General features: G+C 39.9%; 1 protein-coding gene across 1 annotated transcript in view; it reads left to right on the top strand.

The window, feature by feature from the left end:
* nfxl1 (nuclear transcription factor, X-box binding-like 1) overlaps positions 1-25,132 on the top strand; it is a 98,839-nt gene that overhangs the window by 65,116 nt on the left and 8,591 nt on the right. The window contains exons 17-21 of the mRNA XM_059989147.1: positions 8,042-8,208; positions 13,484-13,553; positions 14,140-14,244; positions 16,879-16,965; positions 18,714-18,767. Of these exons, the coding sequence (XP_059845130.1) occupies positions 8,042-8,208; positions 13,484-13,553; positions 14,140-14,244; positions 16,879-16,965; positions 18,714-18,767 (483 nt within the window). The remainder of the gene's footprint in view (positions 1-8,041; positions 8,209-13,483; positions 13,554-14,139; positions 14,245-16,878; positions 16,966-18,713; positions 18,768-25,132) is intronic.

The following is a 25,132-nucleotide window of genomic DNA, read 5'->3' as shown; positions in this document are numbered from 1 at the left end:
TTTTAGCCTATTTTACTAGCTGGTCTGGATCCCGCTACAAGCTTTGATAGTCTTCTTCACTGTCCACTGCACCAGCAAACTTGGTGTCATTTGGTTTAGCACATTATCATCCAGATCAATGGACTCATCACTGATCCCTGCAGCTCTCCACTAGTTACAGGCCTCTAGTCAGAGAGGCAACCATCTGCAACCTCTCTGATTTCTTTCGCAAAGCCAATGTCCAATCCAATTTGCTACCTCATCTTAAATGCCATGCAGTTGAAACTTCTTGATCCACTTCCTATGTGGGACTTTGTCAAAGATCTTGCCTGAGCCTATGGAGATGACATACACTACTTTGCCTTCAACTTTCCTGGTAACTTCCTCAAAAAAAAAACTCTACAAGATTGGCTAGACACGACTTGCCATGCACAAAACTGTTGACTGTCCAAATCAGTCCCTGTCTATCCAAATACTTGTATATCCAATCTGCTAGAATACGTTCCAATAAATCTCACACTACCGATGTCAGGCTCACAAGCCTATAATTTCCTGGCTTCTTTCTTAGAGCCTTTTTTAAACAACAGAACAACATTAGCTGTCCTCCAGTTTTCTGGCACCTCAACCCTGGCTAAGGATGCTTTAGATGTCTGTGTTAGGGCCTCTGCAATTTCTGCACTAGACTTGCCTCGTGTTGAGAGAACACGTTGTTGATCTTTGGGAAATTATCCACCCTTAGTCTCCACAAGACAGCAAACACCTCCTTTGTAATCTGTAAAGGGTCCATTATCGTGCTGCTGCGTTGCATCACATCTATAGACTGTGTCCATCTCCTGACTAAATACAGATGCAAAAAATCTAAATAAGATCTCCTTCTCTTTTGGCTCCATTCATAGATTACCATTCTGATCTTCCAGAGGACCAGTTTTGTCCTTCGCTATCCTTTTGCTGTTAATGTATCTGTAGAAGTCCTTGGGATTCTCCTTCTCTACTAGCGCAACCTTGTGTTTTCTTTTTACTCTCCTTATTTCCTCCTTGAGTGGTCTTTTGCATTTCTTATACTCTTTGAGTACCTCCTGTCTGCCTATACCTCCTTTTTCTTAACTAGGGCCTCAATATCTCTTGATAACCAAGGCCTTACACCTCTTAGTCTTGGCTTTTATTCTGACAGGGGCATACAAATGCTGCGCTCTGAATTTCACTCTGGAAGACCTCCCACTTGCCAAGTACATCTTTGCCAGAAATCAACATGTCTCAATTCACACTTGCCAGATCTTTTCTGATACCATAAACATTGGTCTTTCTCCAATGTAGAATCTCAACCTGAGAGCCAGACCCATCCTTTTCCATAATCACTGTGGAATTAATGGCTTTACAATTACTAGATACAAAGTGCTCCCCTATTCAAACTTCTGTCACCTGCCTTGTCTCATTCCCTAATAAGAAATCTGGTATTGCTATTTCTCTAGTTGGGAATTCTATGTACTGATTAAGAAACTGTTCCGAACACATTTAACAAACTCTTTCCCAGCTATTCCTTTTACAGTATGGGAGTTCCAGTCAGAGCATTAGTTCCACATGCTCTTTCAATTCCTGAATTTGTATGTAGGCTTAACAACCTCTTTACCTCTTTAACCACAACCACTGCACTATCTGTTCTGGCACTCTGCTTCTCATCCCCCTGAAACTCTAGTTTAACATCCCCCCCCCCCCCCAATGCAGCACTAGCAAACCCCAGTTCCAATATTTTGGGAAATTGTTTTGTTTATTGATGAGGTGAGTTAATTTGTGTGATGTTAGCCCCTCTGCTTCAGGAGCCTGATGGTTGAGGATCCGTAACTTCCTGTAAGAGCATGCATGTGTTTTCATTAAATTGGTAAAATGCCATGTTGGACTGGCCACTCGTAGTATTACATGATCATTTAGTACCTTTTTGATTAAATGTTTTTTAAAAATGTAGATGTCAAGTATATTTGCTTGCATTGTGTGGGAAATATTGCATTTTCTGTTAAAATTAATGTGTCACCATAGCCGTATGTGGCTACTGTTATGTGTGCTGAACAGACCTGATGGAAATGGGGTCCAGAGCTACCCCCCCCCCCCCACCCCTAGGAACTATGCTGCTAATGAGAGAGAGAGATGAAGAACAGAGGTAGAGACATCTGCTACAGATGAGAGAGAGAGGAATGATTTATATATTATGGCTTCTTCAATGATTATTTACCTTTCGCTATGGACATATTGAGGTGATGGATGGCTGATACCCCGTCAGTGGGGATAAAAGACGGGTCTGTGGAGACGCCCTCAGACACACCAGTGGACACTGAAAGAGTGTTGTGCACCCACAGGAAGGTGGGGGCCTGGAGGATCGGTTCAGGAGGATCAGTCTGGCGTAGGGTGGATGAAGGCAGACCGGTGGGCACTTGTGCGTGTGTCCATCCTTGCCTGGGTGACGAGTCCACCACTGAAGAATGGTCTAGCCTGGAACGGAAGGGTCATAACCAATGACCCCAATGGTACAACGGAACAAGGAGACAACAGAAGGTTTGCTTGCTGCAGCTGCTCAACTCTCGCTCTCTCTCTCTCCAATTGCAACACAACAACTACCTCAGCACGAACTGAACTGAACTCTATATTCCCTTATGACTATTCATTTACCCCTAGACTTTGATAGAGCTTGTTTTTTTACTGTTGATTCTTATTCCTACACTTCTGTTTTTATTATTGCTAACCTGTTTTATATGTATATTTACATTATTGATACTGTATTGCTTAGTTTACTAATAAACACCTTTAGTTACAGTACCACCAGACTCCAGTGTATCCTTCCATTTCTGCTGGTCTGTTAACCCAGTTATGGGGTATGTAAAAAATTGGGGCCTTGTCTCGGGATTTGCTTACCAAATTGGGGGGCCGGTGATTTGATTGGGGTGCATTCCCTTATCTGCTTTGGTTGTGTGGGAAACCAAAGAGGCAGACAGCAGAAATGGAGTTTGAGGTTAATAAGTTTGTGGCGGATCCAACCCTTGAGGGGCTGGGCGAGGCTAAAAGGGATGTACTGCTGGGATTTGCTTGGAAGTTAAAGATTAAGGTGACCATCGCATGAAGAAGGTTCAGGTCCAGCTGTTAATAGCGCATCATTACGTAGCCGAGGGGAAATTTGAAGAGGAGGCGTTGGGGTTGTTTATTGAGGGTAAACCACTTACTGAGGCTGAGGTTCAGCTTCAGGCGGATAGAATAAAGTACGAACATGAGTACCGAATGAAACAGTTGGAAGTAGAGAGACAGAGAGAGGAAAGGGAGGAGGAAAGGAAAAGGGAGTATGAGATCTGGATAAGGAAGCTGGAGGCAGAGAGGGAAAGAAAGGAGGCTGAAAGGCAGAGGACAGAAGCTGACAGGCAGAGAGAAGAAGCTGAAAGGCAGAGGGAGGAAAGGGAAAGAGAGAGGCAGTTTGAGCTGGAAGAAGAAAGGTTAAAGGCATCGAAGGGAGGGGACCAGGCAGCAGACCCAGGCAAGGGGTTCAAGATTGGTCAGGAGGTTAAGTTGGGACCCCTGTTTGAGGAGATGGATGTCGATAGGTACTTCCTCCATTTTGAGAAAGTTGCTATGAATCAGGACTGGCTTAAGAGGAAGTGGGCTGTTCTGTTACGGAGTGTTCTTAAGGGAAAGGCTCAGCAAGCCTATTCTGCATTGTCTATGAATGAGGCTAAGGATTATGATGAAGTAAAAAGGGCTAGACCGAGGAGTTACGAGTTGGTTCCAGAGACATACCAGCAGAAGTTCCGGAATTTGAGGAGGCTGTGGGACCACACGTATTTAGAGTTTACCCGTGAGATGCAAATGTATTGTGAGCGTTGGTGCTTCTCGAAAGGGGTCACTGGGGATTATGACAAACTGCTCCAGCTAATGCTGATTGAACAGTTCAAAGGTTGTGTCCCTGAAGGTATGAGGACGTATCTGGATGAGAAGGAAGCAGAGACTCTGTCTGCGACTGCCACGTTAGCAGACGAGTATGCCTTAACCCACAAGATAAAATTTCCCCCAAATAAGAGCTACCAGAGAGGCAGTAGGGACAGTAGAGAAAGCCCACTGGCTAAGGCAGAGAATAAGCTGGGAACTACCGGAAAAGGAAGGAGGAAGAAAAACAGGCTGGCAAGAAGGTTCCCAGTTTTATGTGTTATAATTGTGGGAAAGCTGGTCACATAGCATCTAAGTGCTTTGCTCCGAAGAAGGAGACAAGAAAAGGTAAGACGACAACTCCAACTGGTTGCATTGAGCCAGTCAACAGACCAATGAGGAAGGCGAGGTTAGATAGAGCCCAAGAGGGGCACAAGAAGTTTATTTCGGAAGGGATGGTATCTGTGAAGGAAGGAGAAACCCCAGTTCCAGTGCGGATCTGGAGAGATACTGGGGCGGGTCAGTCATTGATCCTAAGGAAGGTGTTAGAATTCGGTGCTGAGACTGAGACTGGGGAGGTAAATGTGATAAAAGGTATCGAAAAAGGGACTGAGGCTGTACTGCTGCGCAAGATATTTCTGAAATGTGACCTGGTATCTGGACCAGTCGAAATAGGGGTGCGGTCAGAACTACCGATGGACGACGTGGAAATCCTTCTCGGTAACGATCTTGCAGGTGGGGATGTGTATTCAGCAGTGAAGCTGATGAGCAAGCCTGTAAGTGCTGGGGACCCGCTCATAGATTCCAAGATTTGTCCCGCCTGCGCAGTAACTCGCAGCATGTCTAGAAAGGCGGCTGAGACAGGAACCAGTTTAAATGAGTCCAGTGTTGATTTAGCTGAGACGTTTTTACCAGCCCTCTACCAAGAGGGGAGAGTAGTGGGGTTAAGGAAAGTAAAGGAGAGGAGGTGGATTTACCATTAGCAAGGAATGGAATTCTGCATTTTGCCCATAAGATACCCCTGGGTGGACATTTTGGAATGAGGAAGGAATTTATGGAGACACATACCCAAGATGAGAAACAGATGTGGCAGCTAGAAGATCCAGGGTTGGACACTGGTGATTTATGTAGCTTGAAAGAGCTGGTTGTAGTTGAAGAATTTAAGTGTGTTTCCAATGATGTGAGGGCAGTCCTAGATGAAAAGGATGCCACTACCTAGAGGGAGTCTGCTGTGTTAGCAGACGAGGTTGTGTTAACCCGCAAAATTGAGTTTACTCCAGATGGGAGTTGCCCAGAGAGTAACTGGGAGGATCAGGGGAACTTGGAATTTGAAATGGGGACTGGTATTGGAAGCCTAGAAAAGGCAGATGTCCCGTTGGCCTGTGTTCAGGTTGTGAAGGTACCTGTGGATGCACAGGGTACTGAACCTAGTGTTGAAGCTCAGGAAAGGTCAGAGATGTCTGATTTGGTTAAAAAGGAATGCAATCCTTTTGGGTCAGATGGACTTGGTTCAGTGAGTAAGGGGTTGACCCTGGCACCAGTGGAAAGTGAGGGTTCTCAGTCACTTATGTTAACAGTTAATGATGAGATGAAAGCTGGTGATGTGAATATTATTGAAGGAAAAGGGAAAAGTATTGTTCCTAAACTTTTAGATAAGGGAAATTTAAAGTCGGGTTTGGTTCCAGTACTGTTGATCAAAGGGAAGGGACTGTTAACTAAACAATGGTTTGTTAACAAGGTGCCTGCAAATCAATTACAGTTTGTTTTGAAATTTAAAGATAAGCAACTTGGTGATGTTGTTCAAGTATGTGATTTGGGGAGGCAAAACTTGAAGTGTTGTTTTGACCAAGAGGGATCACCTGCAGGTGTTCAACTGGAAACTAATAAAATTAAAGATCCTGAAGATAAAATTAATGACTTGCTTAAAATTCATGAGTTGTGTGGAAGTTCAGCAAATGGGCTTAGTTTGGAAAACATTAGTGACAAACTAGCCCCTGTGAAGACGGTCTGTGAAGGCCTAATCTGGGCTGGAGAGCATGCTGATCACGTGAGAGTTAAGTGGAAAAGATGCAAGGGTTGACCAAATGCCACTTTGAATAACAAGATCTGGTTTTGCTGAAATTTGATTTTTTTTTGGACGAAGCTTGTGAAAGATAGACAATATCATAGTAGATTGACTGAATGTTAAGTTTAAAAGTGAAATATAGATTAGTATTTGCACAAACTTCTGTAATATACTACATCATAATCACACATGTATTGGTTCCAATTCTGTAATATACACCTAAGCTAAGAATTATTCCACTGTAGAGAAAGAATTACTAGCACTTATCCTGGCGTTACAGCATTTTGAGGTCTACATTTGTTCGGCACAGAAACCATTGATAGTTTATACTGATCACAACCCCTTGGTATTTTTGACTAACATGAAGAATAAAAATAGGCGGTTATTAAGGTGGAGTCTGTTGTTACAAGAATTTGATATTAAAATACAACATGTAAAGGGGAGTGACAATGTAATTGCTGATTGTTTATCCAGGTGTTAATTTGAAAGTATATCTGTGTTATTCTTTTAGTTAATGACCACTTCTGTACTATATTAGACTCTGTAATGTGCCTTGCTAGTTAAGTTTCACCCTGGTGAAAATTCTTTGAAGAGTGGGGGTGTTATGTGTGCTAAACAGATCTGATGGAAATGGGGTCCAGAGCTAACCCCCCCCCCCACCCCTAGGAACTATGCTGCTAATGAGAGAGAGAGATGAAGAACAGAGGTAGAGACATCTGCTACAGATAAGAGAGAGAGAGAGACACGAATGATTTATGTATTGTGGCTTCTTCACTGATTATTTACCTTTCGCTACAAGGATGCTTCTTTGCTCATTAACATTCCTGAGGAGACAGCAGGAGTGGCTTAGTTTGATGGACATGGACATATTGAGGTGATGGATGGCTGATATCCCGTCAGTGGGGATAAAAGGCGGGTCTGCGGAGACACCCTCAGACACACCAGTGGACACTGAAAGAGTGTTGTGCACCCACAGGAAGGTGGGGGCCTGGAGTATCGGTTCAGGGGAATCGGTCTGGCGTAGGGTGGATGAAGGCAGACCAGTGGGGACTTGTGCGTGTGTCCATCCTTGCCTGGGTGACGAGTCCACCACTGAAGAATGGTCTAGCCTGAAATGGAAGGATCATAACCAATGACCCCAACGGTACAACGGAATAAGAAGACAACAGAAGGTTTGCTTGCTGCAGCTGCTCAACTCTCGCTCTCTCTCTCTCCAACAATTGCAACACAACAACTACCTCAGCACGAACTGAACTGAACTCTATATTCCCTTATGACTATTCATTTACCCCTAGACTTTGATAGAGCTTGTTTTTTTACTGTTGATTCTTATTCCTACACTTCTGTTTTTATTATTGCTAACCTGTTTTATATGTATATTTACATTATTGATACTGTATTGCTTAGTTTACTAATAAACACCTTTAGTTACAGTACCACCAGACTCCAACATATCCTTCCATTTCTGCTGGTCTGTTAACCCAGTTACGGGGTACGTAACACTGCAGTCATAGTAATGTGAAAACATTATATTCCTAATGTAATGAAACCTAGATGTCTTTTTAATTGACTGCATCACTTATATAACCTAGTGTAATCTCACTTTTAAAATTTGGAGAAAAGATTTTGCATAAAAATATGTCTTCCTCTCTGCAGGAGTTGGGCAATGCACAGTTTGCAGTTTAATAAGATCATTATGTCAGTGTAATATTAAAGTCTGGAGTGTACAAAAAGTGCAGCATCTCACATTTTCTTGTTGAAAAGCTGCAGGTATATTGAGAGGCAAAGCATTAGTTATTTGAAAATTGGATAGGAATTGAGAGTATTTTCATTGAAAACTTCAATCTCATGGTCAAAAGTTGAAATGCTGTTCTGCAAGTGTTTTAGCAAAACATCCCAATAATCTTAATATGCTGGAATCTTTGTGCTCCAGATTTTTAAAAAATACAGGCTAACCCATTCCTTCCTTTCTTTGCAGACTCTTGCTTGATATTATTGATTAACATGTGATAGACTGATTGCACTTTAACCTGATTGAACTTTTAGGTCTGTCATGAATTATAGAAAAATGAATGTTACTTTTTTATCTGTTTTGAATAGGCTAGTAAAGATTGTCAAGTGTGTGAAGAAGCATGTAGCTATCCTCGGCCACCTGGCTGCATTCACCCATGCACTCTACCATGTCATGAAGGAGTCTGTGCTTCATGTTCGCAGATGATCAGAACCAAATGTCATTGCAAGATGGCAACCCTCTACTTAGAATGCATGTATGTTAAAGCTTAATTACTTATTTTGTTCTTGGGAGACAACAAGTAGCCAAATGCACCATGCCATTCTGGGTGTTTTTAAACTACTTGTTACATGTTGGTTAAATCTAGTTAGAAACTATTCTCAGCCCTTCATATCACCCCACCTCTTTATTCCACTGCCTCCTCTTCATCTAAAAGGTCTCTGTCACCCTTCTTTTCCAAAACCAGTAGTTAAACAATGGCCTCAGTTCTTTTCTACCAAATTGTACTCTTTCAAGCTCCTTTCTTCTCAAGTTCACACCTTTCTTGGAAAACCCTCATTGTTTGGCTCTCTTAGCCATGCACTAACTTGCTTGCTGAAATAGTGTTCCAGATATGAAGTTGTGCAATTCTTCATCCTTGTTTGATTTCCATCATTTACTGGACTCATGGCACCTCTCCTTTAAATTCATATTATACTGAAGGGTCTTGGCCTGAAACATTGACTACTGTTTTCCATTGATACTGCCTGGCCTGCTGAGTTCCTTAAACATTTTGTGTGTTGCTCGTATTATTCTTTCCTGTTTTATTTTTGCTGTTGCATAGATTTTGTTGTTTGATTTGAAATTACTTTTGTAAAAATTTCCAACTTGAATCCAAGTTGGAAAAATGACCAGAGAACAAATTCATAATCCATTTGTCTTTTCTTTCCAATTTTAGTCTCTGCCTCACTTCAGCCTCTCAAAAGGCCATATCATTCTTGCCTTTATTGTACATGATTTTCTGTTCTTCAATCCCTTTTGCCATCTGACCAAATTATTTTTCCTTCATTTTCATCTGTATTTCTTTCAACTCCTTCACTTTTAGCCATTTGCACATTTCCACTTCAGCAACACTTGTATCTCCAATGCCATCCTTAATGCCTTTCTGAGTCATCCAATTGCTGTCTCCTGCTTCTGCCATCCTTATTCCAATCTTCCTGTAATCTATCAAATATTGTTTTAGATAGGGTCATAGAGAAGTACAGCACAGAAACAGGGCTTAGGCCAATGTCTGTGCCGAACCATTTAAGTGGCCAACTCCCATCAACTTACACTGGGGGTAGCCCTCCATACCCCTACCATCCATGCATTGTACCTATCCAAACTCCTCTTAAATGTTGAAGTCGAGCTTGCATGCACCACTTGTGCTGGTAGCTTGTTCCACATTTTTATGATCCTCTGACTGAAGAAGTTTGCTGTCATGTTCCCCTTAAACTTTTCACCTTTCACCCTTAACCCAAGACCTCTAGTTGTAGTACCACCCAACCTCAGTGGAAAAAGCCTGCTTGCATTTATACTTAATCTATACCCCTTGTAATTTTATATACCTGTATCAAATCTCCTCTCAATTTTCTATGTTCCAAGGAATAAAGTCCTAACCTATTCAATCTTCCATATAACTTGGGCCTTCCAGATTCAACAACATCTTTCCTGAAGGTAAGTGACCAAAACTGAAGACAGTTAGGTCTCACCAATGTCTAAGACGACATCAGCATAATAATCTCATCTCCTGTGCCAAAAACTTCCTTTATGACCCTATCAACCTGTGACGCCATTTTCAATTAATTATGGGCTTGTATTCCCAGATCCCTTTGTTCTACCACACTCCTCAGTGCCCTACTATTCACAATATAAGGCCTACCCTGTTGGATCCACTGAAGTGCGACATCATTAAATTTCATCTGCCATTTTTCCAGCTGATACAGATCCCACTGCTAGCTTTGGTGGTCTTCCTTGCTGTCCACTACACCCGAACCTTGGAGTCATTCACAAATTTGTTAATCCAGTTAACTTTATTGTCATACAGATCATTGACAAATAACAATAGACTCAGCACTGATCCATGCGGCACTCTACTGGTTATGGGCCTCCAGTCAGAGAGGCAATCATCTACTACCACTCTCTGGTTTCTCCCACAAAGTCAATGACTAATCCAGTTTGCTACCTTATCTTGATTGCCAAGTGACTGAACTGTCTTGACCAACTTTCCGTGCGGGACCTTGTCAAATGCCTTACAGAAGTCCATGTGGACAACATCCACTGCTTTACCTTATCAACTTTCTTGGAAAAACTCAATAAGATTGGTTGGACACATAATACCACTCATAAAGCCATGTTGACTATCCTTAATCAGTCCATGTCTATCCAAATACTTGTATATCCAGGCCCTTTGAATACCTTCCAAAAATTAACTTTCCCACTATTAATGTTGGGCTTGCTGGCCTATAATTTTATGGTTTGTTTATAGAGCTTTTTTTAAACAGCAGAACAACATTGCCTATCCTCCAATCCTCTGGTACCTGACTTGTCGCTAAGGATAATTTAAATTAGAGCTGTGGAATTTCTTTACTTGCCTCCTATATGGCACAAGGGTACATATTGTCAGGTCCTGGGGATTTATCCACCCTGATTTGCCTCAAGGCAGAAAACAGTGTCTTCTCTTTAATCTGTATAGAGTCTATGAAGTTGATGCTTTCTGCCTCACTTCTATAGACTATATGTCCACCTCCTGAGTAAACACAGATGCAAAAAATGTATTTAAGGTCTCCCCATCCATGCATGGATTACCATTCTGATCTTCTGGGAGGCCCAATTTGTCCTTTATAGTCCTTTTGCTCTTAACTTCTCTGTAAAATCCCTTGATTCCCCTTCTCTTCTTCACCTTGTCTGCTAAGGCAACATTTTTTAGTCCTCCTGATTCCTTTAAGTGTTCCCTTGCATCTCTTGTACTCCATAAGCACCTCATTTGTTCCTACCTGCTTTTACCAGTAATGCACTCTTTTTTTTAAACAGGGCCTCAATATCTCTTAAATCAAAGTTTCCTACACCTGTTATCTTTACCTTTAAATCTGACAGGCATGTACAATCTTTGAACTCAAATTTCACTTTTGAAGTCCTACCATTCACCAAGTACACTTTTGCCAAAAAACAGCCTGTCCCAATCCACACATGCCAGATCCTTTCTGATACCATCAAAATGGGCCTTTCTCCAATTTAGAATCTCGACCTGTGCAGCAGACCTATCTTTTCCCTTATTTACTTTTAAACTAATGGCATTGTGATCACAGGATGCAAAGTGTTCTACACAAACTTCTGTCACCTGCCGTCTCATTCCCTAGTTGTAGGTGAAGTATCACACAATTTCTCGTTGGGATTTAGATGTAGTGATTAAGAAAATTTTCTTGAACATATTTGACAAATTCTATCCCATCTGGTCTTGGTACAGTATGGGAGTCCCAGGTAATACGTGAAAAGTTAAAATCGCCTTCTAAAATAACAGAACCTTGGAATATTGAGCAGCCTGGCCTGCCCATCCTGCAACCAAGTCTCACTAATGGCTACAATATCATAATTCCAGGTGTGGATACATGCCCTGAACTCGTCTGTCTTTACTAGGATACAGCTTCCATTGAAATATGCACTATGCTCAACCTTTTGATTCTTGATTTTGTCTCAGGTCTTAGCAACATCTGTCTCCACAACCTTTCCACCATCTGTTCTGGCACTCTGTTTCACACCCCCCTACAACTCTAGTTTAACTCCACCTTCAGTACAGCAATAGCAAACCTTCCCACTAGGATATTAGACCTCTTCCAGTTAACTCTCTTCTGTACAGCTTCCACCTTCCCTGGAAAAGAATCCAATGATCCATGCCCTCTCTCCTATACCAGTTCTTTAGCCATGTGCTAAACTGCATAATCTTTCTAGTTCTGGCCTTACTAGCACATTGCACAGGTAGCAGTCCTGAGATCACAACCCTGGTGGTCCTTCTCTTTAACTTAGAACCTTTCTTCCTGAACTCACCTTGCAGAACCTCATCACTTTTCTTACATATGTCATTGTTTACTACATGGGCCAACTTCTAGCTGTTCACTCTCCCACTTAAGAATGCTTGATTCAAGATATCCTGGACCCTGGCACCCAGAAGGCAACATAACATCCATGAATCTCATTCTCATCCACCAAATCTCCTTTGTGGTTCCTTAATTAACAATCCTATATCACTACAGCTTGCCTCTTTTTCACCCCCCCCCCCTTAAGATTTGTGGAGTCAGACTGGGTGCCAGAGACCAGACCGCTGTGACTTTCCTCTGCTAGGTCATTTCCCCACTCCCCTCCCTCAACGATATCCAAAGTGGTCTACCTATTGTTGAGGGGGATGGACAAAGGGGTACTCTGCACTGGCTGTTTAACCACTTTCCCCTTCCTGATTGTTACCCTGTACCCTCTGTCTTGCACCTTGTACCTCCCTATATGACCTATCTATCACACTCTCAGCCTCTCGAATGATCTGGAGTTCATCCAGTTTTAGCTCCAACTCCTTAATGCAGAGTGTTAGAAGCTGTAGCTGGATACACTTCTCACAGGTATAATTGTTACACTGGAGGTCTCCTTGCCTTCCCACATCTCACAAAAGGATGTTGCCTGGCATCTCTACTGTTCCTAACAGAGCAACTATCAAGAAGAAAAAAAATGATAAACTATGGGGGAAGAAAAGAAAACTGTCTTCAGTTTCTTTTGCTTTCTCTGGTTGAAGCCTTTCCTCACCAAAGCCTTGAAGAGCTAAAGTTTCAAAATCTCCATTGTAACTCTGCCCACTCCAATTATGGCCACCCCATTTGCTCCTCTTCACTTTTCAATCAATCCCATACACTGATTGGGCACTGCTCAAAGCTCCAAAACTGCCGTAAGTCACTGCCTTTTGTACTCAGTCAGTAAACCTGAATGAACGACATCTTCTCAGGCTTCTGATCTCTCTGATTGGTTCATTTACAAAGTTTCATTGAGCTAGCCAGTTCAGCAATTGTCAGGGAAAGAAGGAGCAGAGCTTAGGGAGCTACCGAATGGCTTATCCAATGGTACAAGCCTCATATTTCGCCCCTTTAAACAAAATAAATGCTTTGTTTTTTGTGGTTCAAACTATATTCTTTGTATTCCATTATTTAATAACTGAGTAAGTTTGAACTTAAAATTTTCATCATTACTCATTAGAGGTGTTTAAAGAAATTAAGAGTGCATTTCTAAGAGGTAACTAGAATGAAATAGGAACAAGTTCAGGAGTATGATGTTTGGCTATCTTTAGTTATATTGAACATCAGTAAGTGAATAATGTATATTTGTTTAAGGAGCTGCTTTTGGGAAAATTTCTAAGTAATATTTTGGAAAGATGAATGTAAATAACCTACAAAATTGTGGCCTTGTAAACTAATCTTGTTAAAGTTATTATCATGCTACATTTTCTCTTTCAACTTCATATGCTCTTTTTCTTTTAGAAAAATGACTACAGCTGACGCTGAAACTAAAATTAACCTCAATTCCTGCAAAAATCAGTGTCCTAAGCAGGTATGTTCAAGCAAAGTCCTTTAGAAGAGAATGTAGAATTTAAGCCTTTTAAGAAATTGAATATTCAGCTGTTGTATTACCAGATACTACGTGCTTATTGGATATGTCAAAGAATGAGCATTGTGGAATTTTTTTTTGTAGAATTTTATGTTAAATAATTGAATTTGTGCAAAAGATGACCAAAATATATCACTTTCTAAAGAGTACTAAGTAATAAGTTTTATCATCATGTGTTTGCCTAATTTAATTTTTTAGCTATCAGTTTTTCTTGTCTTTAAGTTAGTTCATTTTCAACTGTACATCAAGAAAGAATCCATCCAGATAGCTGAATGCAGAATGAATCCAGCCCAACATCATAGCAATCACTTTGTTTAAAAACCATGCTCTCTGACATTATTTCAAGTAAGAGCTCTGCAGCTGTCAAGTGGAGATTTTTTTTAATGAAAGAATCAACCCTATTGTAATTATTTGGTGTAATCTTCCAACTGAACAATTTTGAGCAAGTTTAGGTCTGCCCTTCACTTACTTCATTTTATTCTTTATATTTATTGAACAAAATTCTGTGTATCTTCTTCATTTTTTCCAGTTACCTTGTGGACATCGATGCAAAGCAATCTGCCACCCTGGTAACTGTCTAGAGAGCTGCAGCCAGAAAGTGAAGATGAAATGCCCCTGTAGGCGGATAAAAAAGGTAAAACCTTAATTATAATGCATTGGGAAAATTCCAGAATAAGAACTTTGCTTCTTGGGTAATTTGCCTTGTTATTTCATATGTTCAAGGCCAGCAGTTTCACTTGGCCAATTAAGTTCTGATTTACCATTGGCGGCTGTGCAATATCCACTGCTGCATTTGTCACTGACGACCCAATTATCCTAAAGCCTGTGATTCAGCAAGCAACAGGCCTTCAGATCTTTATCAATGCAAATTCTTTCAAACTCTCACCATATCAAGCTGCGTGGGTGAGAGGAAAATGGAGATAACACTTCAACTTTAAAATCCTTCTTTAAATCAGAAAAAAGAAAAATACCTGAGATGCTCTGAAATAAATGCTAGGAACATTCTGGAAAGTGATATGGTTAACTTTTCAGTTCTAAAACTGGTTGCCATTAGTGGGAAAGGGAGAAAACAAGTTGTTTTTCAGTAGCAGAGGTAGTGGGAAGAGATGGATGGTACAAAAGGAATATTTTGAAAAAGTGAGACCAGATGATTTAAAGTAACAGGATCAGATTATGTTCTTTCATTGTACTGTGTGTTGCTAACAGCAAGGCTGTGGAACATGCCTAGCAGAATGTCTGTGATGGAAAGTTAATCAGGGAAAAAAAATAGGAGTTAGAGGCTGAAGGGGGTAATAAAACTGACTGAAGCAAAGGAGCTTCAGTTCACAGTTGTGTTAACAATGGTAGAGAGAAAACCACCGTGAAGAAAAATGTAAGACCTCTTAAAGGAACTTGTGTGAAGAGTCTTGCCTTGAGGGTAGATGTGACAGAGATAGAGGGATGAAGGTGGTTGGACTTCTGTTCAAAATGGGAGAGAAGAGCAGTCAAAATCATTCTGATGTGGGATGGAGTTGTGGAGTGATTAAAGCTCATGGTGAAATTGAACCAGTTAGAACTAGGAAACTGCAATAAAACAAAAGTTTGGAAACACCCAGCAGTGCAAATCACATCTGTGGAAAGGAAAACAGTTTGAAGACCTTTCAACAGAGCTGAAATAAGAGTAAACAAATTGGTTTTAGAGAATGAGGGAAGGATGGATAAGATGGAGAATATTTGCCTTGGGTCATATGCACATGAGGACTGCTACTGTGATAAACACACAGAATGTTGAAGGAACTCTGCAAGTCAGGTTGCATCTATGGAGGGGAATAGGCTTCTTCAAGACCCTTCAGCAGCAGAATTGAGAATGTATCTTCGTCCTACCACAGATTTACCATTTGTCTATCTATCCTGCCCCATCTACTCTGCACTCTATGCATTGTAAAACTAGTATTTTCTCACCGCTTTTGATAAAGGATTTTTTTGTAGATATTGCTGAGTATTTGCAGCATTTTGCCTTTTGCCAGTTTCCAGCATGTGCAGTTTTTTCGAGAATTATCAAGGTGACAGAGGGTACCAGAGGTGTCATAAATGCATATAGCGAGGAATTGAACAGAGGATGAAAGGATAATGTTCAGATCGAAAGACCCTGATGGATCTTGGCTGCTGTCCAGGTGGCCTTTTGACTTTGAGTAGTTTTAATGAACATTCAAATGGGTCTAAATTACTAAAATAAATTATATTTAAAAATATTAAATGACATTTTAAGTGGTATAAATGAATTGAAAACGTTATGCCACTTGCACAATCTAGGAAGGTGGTCCCATCCAAATTAAACAGGGTGGGGCTCCATTTATCCAAGACTAGACTTAAAATGTTCGTCTGCTGTTCCTGGTCAAATTATGTGCAGTTTTACCTGGTAAAACTAAAGACTTGCAGTTGGATAGATTAATTAATAAATTACCTGTAGTTGTTGGTAAGAACTAGGAGGGGGGCATTGAGAGAAAATAAGTTATAGGGAAAATTAGGGATGGAATTGCTCTGAGAACTAGCATTGACATGATACTCTGTTTGGTCATAAGGAAATTTAAAAAAAAACAAGCCAGAATGTAACCTGTATCTATAAATAGATTGGTAATGTGCATCAGATTTTGATTCAGTTGAAATGGTTTGAGTTGAAGAGTTTTTAGTCAGAGTGCCATGCAATTGGCTTCAAAAATAATTATAAATCTCACAGTTTAATTTTGGGAATTTAAACAAGAACATTACATGCAATATAATATTCATCCAATAACTATTCCAAATGCTTTTACATTTTTTAAAACCAATTACCAAAAACAATTAAAAGTTTATTTTCCCTTAATCTTCAAATGCATTTCTTTATGCATATGGGGAAGAATTATTCAAATTTAGGTGACGAAGACTATCTTTATTGTTTCAGTTCATGCATATCAGTGAAATGATTCAGAAAAGAAATTGAATTTGAGTTCTGCAAGGTTCAGATGTATTCTGCATGGTTGAGATGGTGGAGAAATAATCATGCACTTCGCATATAACTTCCACTAGTGCATCATTGCATGAACTGTATCACCCATCGGTTTTTGTGCAGCAAGTAAAAAAAAGTTTATTGACAATTAGTAAGTGTGCATATTTATGACATTTTAAGCAAAAAGCTTATTTAAATCCACAATATCTAGATTATTCATACACAATGTATATAGTTTTCTTTTAAATTAATGCAACATTCGTTCAAGAACCAATACTGTTTACGCTTTCTGTGTTCTGCAAGGAAATGCTGTGTTCTGTGGTGACTAAGGAGCAGGTCCAGGTGGAATGTGATGAAGTCTGTCAGGAAATGAAACAAAAGGCATCTGAGGTAATGTCTCCTGTATTGTCATACTATATTCTCCAAGCTTTCCTTAAAAGTGTGGTACAAGAAATAGACTTTGCAAATAAATGAACTCCGTACTTGAGCCATTGCAGTTATGTATGTGGATTTCAACAAGTTAAGCTACCATAATGCATGTGTCATGCCACATTGCTCAGAAGATATTTAATCACGGTTCCTTTCTCCGCCAGATTCCATAGTAAAAGCAGATTCCATGGAACTTGTAAATAAGATAAATATTTGTAAAAAGCAGAGGTTGTGGCGAAAGCAGAGAAATAAGAAAGAATATAGTGGTATCTTGTATTCAGAGTTTAATGTTTCAAAGCATGATATTTGTCAGAATATCAAAAAGTTTTGATTGATTAGAAAATTGATCAATAGTTGTTGGGTAAAATTAAATAAATCTTATATGGACACATAGCCTTGTGAAAAATCTATATTCTCGTTTTTTTAAAAAGTCCTGTCATGTCTGTCTCTTTTACCCCAAACATAAAATATATTAATTAGAAATGATTGGCCTCATAAATGCATGATTTTTGACACATTCCCTGGATCTGAACGGTATCTGAGAGAATATGATAACAGCTAAAATGAAAATAGTTGGACAAGGGGTGTTGACAGTATACAAAAACATTCAATATCAGTAGCTTTCAAAACAAAATTTAAGTTTCCCAAGTACTTGGCAGATCATCATCAGAAGTATGACACTGTCAAGTGAAGTATTTATGCCGAATGGCCATAACTTTGGTCAAAAAAATTTAGAAATTAGGAGTGGTAAGCATGAAAGAGTTGGAGTAGTTTAGGAAGGGAATTCCAAATATTAGGTAACTGAAAGTGTGACTGCATGTGATACTAGCATTAAAACTGGCAATCTCCAGGAGATCAGAATAGTAGGAGCAAATCAGATCCTGGAGAAATTGAGATGATTTCTTACCGATATCTAAATTCCCAGTGATGGTGTTTACCTATTGAATTGTCGGCAATGGCTTGAAACATTAATTTGTACTGATTTAAAGCTTCTCTGCAACTGCCAACTTAGCTGACTAGAAAAGCAGTGGAATAATAGCTTTTGCCAGAAGTTATATATCATGAGCTAATTACCTCAAATTGAATTATTGCAGTATCAATCTAAAGTCAGGAGAAGAATTTTAATCATTTTGCCATTATGGAACTACTGTTTCATCACAAAGACAGGATTTTAAATTAAAGACTCCCAAGAACTATATTGGGTTACATGCAAAACCTTGTATGCATTGTGAGGGATAAGTTCATTAAAATTTGTCAGGTAGCTTATATTTAGCATGGATGTACTCCAATTTCATATTACTGTGAGAGCCCCATAAATGCATATTTTAGCAAGGAACAATTTAGATTTCCTCCTTCCACTTTTACAAACTAGATGATGATTATATGCCTTATGATAGTCACGTATGGGGAAAAAGGCTTAAAACCCATTTATGTGCGGAAAATTGAAAAATTATTTAAACTTTTGAAATGACTTGTGATTTGTTGAAATGAAGCACGGTGATTTTTCAGATTACTGCTGAAGAAATACTGATAATTATCCATTACACAAACAGTATAGCTAATCTAAAGTGTAAGATTTGATCTGCAAGTTTTGCGATTAAAAATGAAAACATAGCTGAATAAGTTATTTGCTCATTTTGCATTTTTAGAGGTTAATTGATTATTGACTTAATAATATAGAAACTTTATTTTTAAACTGGTAACTCCAGATGAAAGAAGCTGAAGAGAAAGCAGCTCTTGAAAAAGAAAAATTAAGACAGCAGGTAAGTGGTATAAATTAGCTGAGAATATTCGTGATATAAAAATAAGATACAGATTAATGTTCTTAATGTTTATTAGTTCAAAATGAATCTTTTAAATAATGGAATAACATTTTTTTATTTAAGAAGTTCTCTCTGCTCAGATGGTTTTCTGTAGTGTGAAGTTTTGTTTTAAATTTTGGGTAACCCTAGCCTCCTCTTCTGTCCCCCAACTTCTGCATTCCTCCATTCCATTCACCTACTACCACACATTTCACCCACTGCCCCTCTCTGCCTACCCCCTCTTCCTGGTTCTATCACCTTTCATTTTTGCCCCTATGGTTCCCATTATCACCTTCCTTATCAGAATCCTCCACTGGAGCCTTTGTGTTCCTGCTTATCACCCTCCAGCAACTGTCTCCATTTTCACCCTCAAGACACATATCCCACCCCAAACAAATCCTGGCTCCATCACCCTCATTCCCTTGTCACCCACCTATAAATTCACCCCTGCCCTCCTCTACATGGCTCCATCTGCCTGTCATCCTTCAACAGCACCTGCCTCTACCTGCAGAGTGGGGGGCCTTCTTCACCCCCCACTCCACAAATCATCTGTGCCTGCTCTTTCACCACTGCCCTATCTTTATACTGTCTCCCCTCCCTGTTCATAGTCCTGATGGAGGGTGTGGTGGACATCACACTGGAGGCTGAGGTAGACCCAAGGACCCTACAGAAAATCCTGTCAATTTTGGACAGTGTTTCTCATCCTCTGCCTGCCACCTTGGCTGAACAGAGGAGCATGTTTAGTAATGGACTAAAACAACAGCACTGCTCATTCTAACTCTCGGCCATTAGGCTCTATAATGAGACAACCTATAGCCGGGGAAGTGATGAACCCCTCCTGTTAAACTGTTTGAGGTAACTTAATTTTTATTCTTAATTCTCTTCAAATATTTATATATCTGTGAACTTGTAATGCTGCTGTGACACTGTAATTTCCTTTGAGATCAATAAAGTATTTATTACCTATCTATCTTTTCCCTGCAAGGATGTAGCATAACCTACTAGTTCCTCCAGTAGATTATTTGATGTTCTAAATATCAGCAACTGTGGTCTCTTGTGTCTTATCTTAATTTTACCCCCTCTTTGAATATTCCTGGTAATGTTCCTTTTTATGGCTATATGGTGAATTAACTTCCATGCTTCATGCGAATCTAGTTGAAAACGCTATTTGAAAGTTGAAGTCTTACTACCATTAAATTGGTTGAAGAGTAGTGTTCAGAACATTGTTAGCATTTGTGGTAGAGACAAATCACTTCTATTGAATTAACCCTAGCAGTTATTAGACCTACGTTCCTTTTATCTAATTACTAAGCAATCTTGTCATATAGTTTTGCCAAAGCATAAAGATGGCATGCTAGAATAGTATAAAATGTGTAAATGTCTGATTTCTTTACCTCAGGAAGTATAACTTCTGATAGAGCAAGTACAACAAAGGTTTACCAGATTGATTCTAAGCATGGCAGATTTCTTCTTGATGATAAATTATGTGAACTGACCCAATGCTGAGAACTTAGAAAAGTTAGAAGAAATACTTCTGAACATACAAAATTTTTATGGGCTTTAGCTAGAGAAAATGCAGGGTGGTTGTGGCCTGTGGTTGGTTCTTTTCACGATTAAGATGAGCTGGAATTTCTTCACCTCGAGGATACAGAATCATTGGTATTCTCCACTTGAGGTTGTGGAGTTTAAAACATCAGTTCAAAATGGACTTTTGGATTTTAAGGTAATCAAGGGATATGGGGTTATTGTATGAAAGAGCCAAAAGGATAAATTAGCCAAAACATTGTATACAGAGCAAGCACAAGCAACTGATTAATCTACGCCTGTTGTTATTGTGTACATGACTGTTAGGAAGCAGAGGTTTTGTACTTGATGTATATTTTCACTATTGTTAATTTAAGGTCAAGTGTTTTGACATAGACACAAGTACAAATATACACAGGTGCAATGAAAAACTTACAGCCTTTACAATAGTAGGAATGTGCTGTGATCATCTTTTTCATTTCTTGGTATTTGTGTATTTCTATATTTTATAGATGGTTGTGTTGTTAAGATGCTGATGTTCAAAAATCCGCTCTGTTTGATCACCACATTTGATGGGTGTGGTTGAAGTCTTAAGTGAGATTAATATATAAATTTAGCTAACAAGATAAAGTGAAATTCAAGACAGTTTACTGTCATTTCCTGTATTCAGGTGTAAGGAGAACAAAATAATAGTTGCTTCAGATCAGATGCAGTACAAAAGAACAAAACACAAAGATAAAGAAGATTATAATAAAAACAATAAATAAATAGATACATAAGATAGCTGAAAAAAACGGAGCCTACAAAAAGTAATCGCACTGCCCTCCCCCCACCAGAAATCTTCATGTTTTATTGTTTTACAATGGGTGGTGGAAAAACTTGTGAAATCTTGGCTAGAGTTTGCAAGAAGGCATGTGAGAGACTCTGAAGTCAGCTGGAAGCAAGTTCTATGGTATGAAGCCAAAACTGAGCTTTTTGGTCAAACACCACACATTGTCAAAAACACACCATCCCCCTACTGTGAAGCGTGGTGGTGGCTGCATCATGCTGTGGGGATGCTTCACTGCAACAGGCCCTGGAAGGCTTGTGAAAGTAGAGCGTAAAATGAATGCAGCAAAATACAGGGAAATCCTGGAGGAAAACCTGATGTAGTCTGCAAGAGAACTGTGACTTGTGAGAAGATTTGTTTTCCAGCAAAGATAATGACCCCGAGCATAAAGCCAAAGCTACACAGGAATGGCTTAAAAACAACGGAGTTAATGTCCTGGAGTGGCCAAGTCAGAGTCCAGACCTCAATCCACTTGAGAATTGTGTCTGGACTTGAAAAGAGCTACTTACTTACAAGCCTCATGCAACCTGACAGAGCTTGAGCAGTTTTGTAAAGAAGAAAGGGGTGAAATTGCAGTGTCCAGATTTGCAAAGCTGGTGGAGACCTATCCACACAGACTCGAGGCTGTAATTGCTGCCAAAGGTGCATCTACTAAATACTGACTTGAAGGGTGAGTACTTATGCAGTCAATTATTTTGTGTTTAATAATTGTAATAAACTTGGACCAATTTGTAGAAAATTGTTTTTACTTTAACATGAAAGAGTCTTTTCTGTTGATCAGTGTCAAAAAAGCCAAATTAAGTCCACTGTAAAACAATAAAACATGTAAACTTCCAGGGAGGGGGAGGGGTGAATAATTTTATTGGCACTATACATTGATTGCATGTCTTATAAATTGACACTAGGCTGTATGTGTGGTGACTGATGGGAAATATTAAAGAAATGGTGAAGTTAGTGAGTGGAAGTGTTAATCAGCTTTACTGCTTGGGAGAGTAACTGTTTTTGATTCTGGTGGTCCTGGCGTGGATGCTCTTTGAAGGGAGTGGGACAAATAGTCCAAGAGCAGGTGTGTTAGATCCTTCATATTACTGGCTCTTTTCCAGGACCTTTCTGTACATAAGTTCTTGATTGCTAGTAGGCTGGTGCTAGGGATGTGCTGGCCTAAATATCTGTTGTAGAGCCTTCCAGTCTGCTGGAGTGCACTATTTGTACCAGCCGGTGATACAGTCTGTCCGAATGTTCTCTGCTGCGCATCTGTCGAATGACGTTTTGGACATGCAGTGTCCAGCTCTCTTCAGTCTCCTCAGAAAGTAAAGGTGTTGGCGAGCTTTCCTAAGTGAGTAGGAAATGTTCAGGGACCATGAGAAGTTAGGTATGATGTGCATACTGCTTGCAGTTTCCACTGCTGTGTCGCCCATGTAAAAGGGGTGTTGGTGGTGCGAGTTCTCCTAAAGTCTCTTTTGGCTTGTTGACATTAAGGAAGAAGTTATTTGCTTGGCACCAGGCCTCAAGCTCTTCCACCTTCTCTCTGTAGGCTGTTCCATCGTTGTTGGTGATGAGCCCCACCACTGTTGTGTTATCGATGAGCTTGACGATGTGATTACTCAGATGTTTTGCTGTGCAGTCAGGTGTGAACAGGGAGCACAGCAATGAGCTTAGCACACAGCCCGGAGCTGGGAGGCACCCATGTTGGCAATGATGGGGAGGGAAGAGTGGTTGAGCATCTTGATTATCTGAGGTCTGTTCGTGAGAAAGCCCGATAGCCAGTTGCATAGTGATGTAATTAGACCGAGGAGTAGGAGTTTGTTCACCTGTCTCTGGGACAGTTGTTTTGAATGCTGAAATGAAATCTAGAAACAGCATTCTGACATACAGTTACAATAAAAAGTTTGTGAACCCTTTGCAATTAACTGGTATTCTTTATTAATTACTCATGAAATGTGGTCTGATCTTCATCTAAGTCACAATAATTGACAAGCACAATCTGCCTAAACTAATAACACACAAACAATTGTACTGCTTCTCATCAATACTGAATACACCATCTAAACTATCACAGTCTAGGTTCAAAAAAGTATGTGAACCTGTGGGTAATGCCTTCTATAAAAGCTATTTGGAGTCAGAGGTTCCAACTAATGAGATGAGATTGGAGCTGGGGATTACAGAGGTGCCCTGCCCTTTATAAAAGAGACACAAAGTTGGGTTACTGGCAGAGCCTGCTCTTCTCAAAAGAAGATCTGTTTATGTGCACCATGCATCGATCAAAACAACTTTCAGAGAACTGTAGAAGAATAGTTGTAGAGCTGCATGATGCTGGAAAAGGCTACAAAAGCATTTCTAAAGACCTGAGTGTCCATCAGTTCACAGTAAGAGAAATTATCTCCAAATGGAGGTAATTCGTACTGTTGTTACTCTCCCTAGGAGTGGGTGTCCTGCAAAGATCGCACCAAGAGCACAGTGCAATTCTGAAGGAGGTGAAAAAGAACCCAACAAGAGACCTGCAGAAATATCTAGAACTTGCTGAAGTCTCTGTTCATGTGTCCACTATAAGAAAAGCACTGAACAAGAATGATGTTTGTAGAGGAAACCATTGCTCTTCAAAAAAAAAGTTGCTGCACGTCTTGAGATTACAAAAGACCACCTGGATGTTCCACAATGCTTCTGGGACAATGTTCTGTGGACAGATATGACAAAAGTCAAACTTTTTGACAGAAATGCCCATTGCTATTTTTAAAGGAAAAAGGGCACTACATACCAACATCTTCTCACATTTGCATCTTCTCATGTCACCATTTTGTTTATCTCCTGCTGCAATCTATTACTGGCAGTCACAGTACTACCAGATTTTGTTTCTTCTGCACGGTTCAAACTGTGACTATATATAAATGCCTGTCTTGGATACCATATTGCAGGTGTTTTAGTAACCAAATAATTGCTGCTCTCATCCATTCTTCTGGATGTGAAAGATTGAGTTTTTGTTTGTACTGCCAAGGAAGCTTAGAAAGTTGTTGCCTTCCATTTAGTAAATGGCGCGTACAACACTACATTTGGTAATGGACAGTATTAAACACTTAGGGTAGTAGATGGGGTCAGCAATCAGGGCATACATTTTATCCTGAAAGCTGTTTTCAAGTGTTTAAAGCTACAGTCTTGGAAACGGGTAGAAAAAACGTTACTCAGCAGCTTTGTGTCATCTGAGTGATTGTAATTATTTTGAGAAGTCATTTTTTGAGCACCTCACTATAGAATTTGTAAACCATCGTGGTCTTGCAGCTCTGCAATGTTGAACACTCTTAGTGAGAATGAAAACAAGAGCTTGATTTTTTTTCCATAGCATGTACCATGCAAAGTAACAGTGTCATGCATTCGATTAATACTGAAACCATATAGCTATTGTGCAAGCCCTTAATTGCCTATATTCTGTGTTCCTTAGCCTTCCCTACAATTCTGTGCACTTCTCATAGAGAACTCTGTAATGGCTACGGAGAGTGAAGGACAGATTTCTAGCATCATAGAGAACTGTGATTACCTGAAAGTGCCTATGGCTAGTAAAACCCAGGGCCACGTTGGCAGCGTTCTGAATTTGCATCACCCTGTCACATAGTCAGCTTATGCCACTGTGGAATCTGCAACCTAAGCCATCAAATGCTGTCAGTATGTTTTTGTCCCTAAATATTGAAATAGAGCTGGAGCTAGATGTTATTACAAGACCAAGGATAGAGTATTGGCCACAATGTTCAAGTTTAAAGCTGGATTTCCACTTACTCAGTACTGGCTTTGAGAAAGGCCTGAAATGTCGATGCATCTGCAATCAAGAATCTATAGAATTTCCTAATTTAGTATGATCTGTATCTTAACAGAAGTGATTTCAGAACTTGTGTGCAGGGAGCTGATTAACAAGAAAGATGTTCTGAAAGGTGTTTGCTTGTCTGCAGGCTTCTTGTACCCTGTGATCACTACAGGCGGAGCTTTC

Source organism: Hypanus sabinus, chromosome 14 (genome assembly GCF_030144855.1).
Source record: "Hypanus sabinus isolate sHypSab1 chromosome 14, sHypSab1.hap1, whole genome shotgun sequence".
Classification (NCBI taxonomy): domain Eukaryota; kingdom Metazoa; phylum Chordata; class Chondrichthyes; order Myliobatiformes; family Dasyatidae; genus Hypanus; species Hypanus sabinus.
The sequence above is the reverse complement of the archived record's forward strand: the minus strand, read 5'-3'. Positions and strand labels throughout refer to the sequence as shown.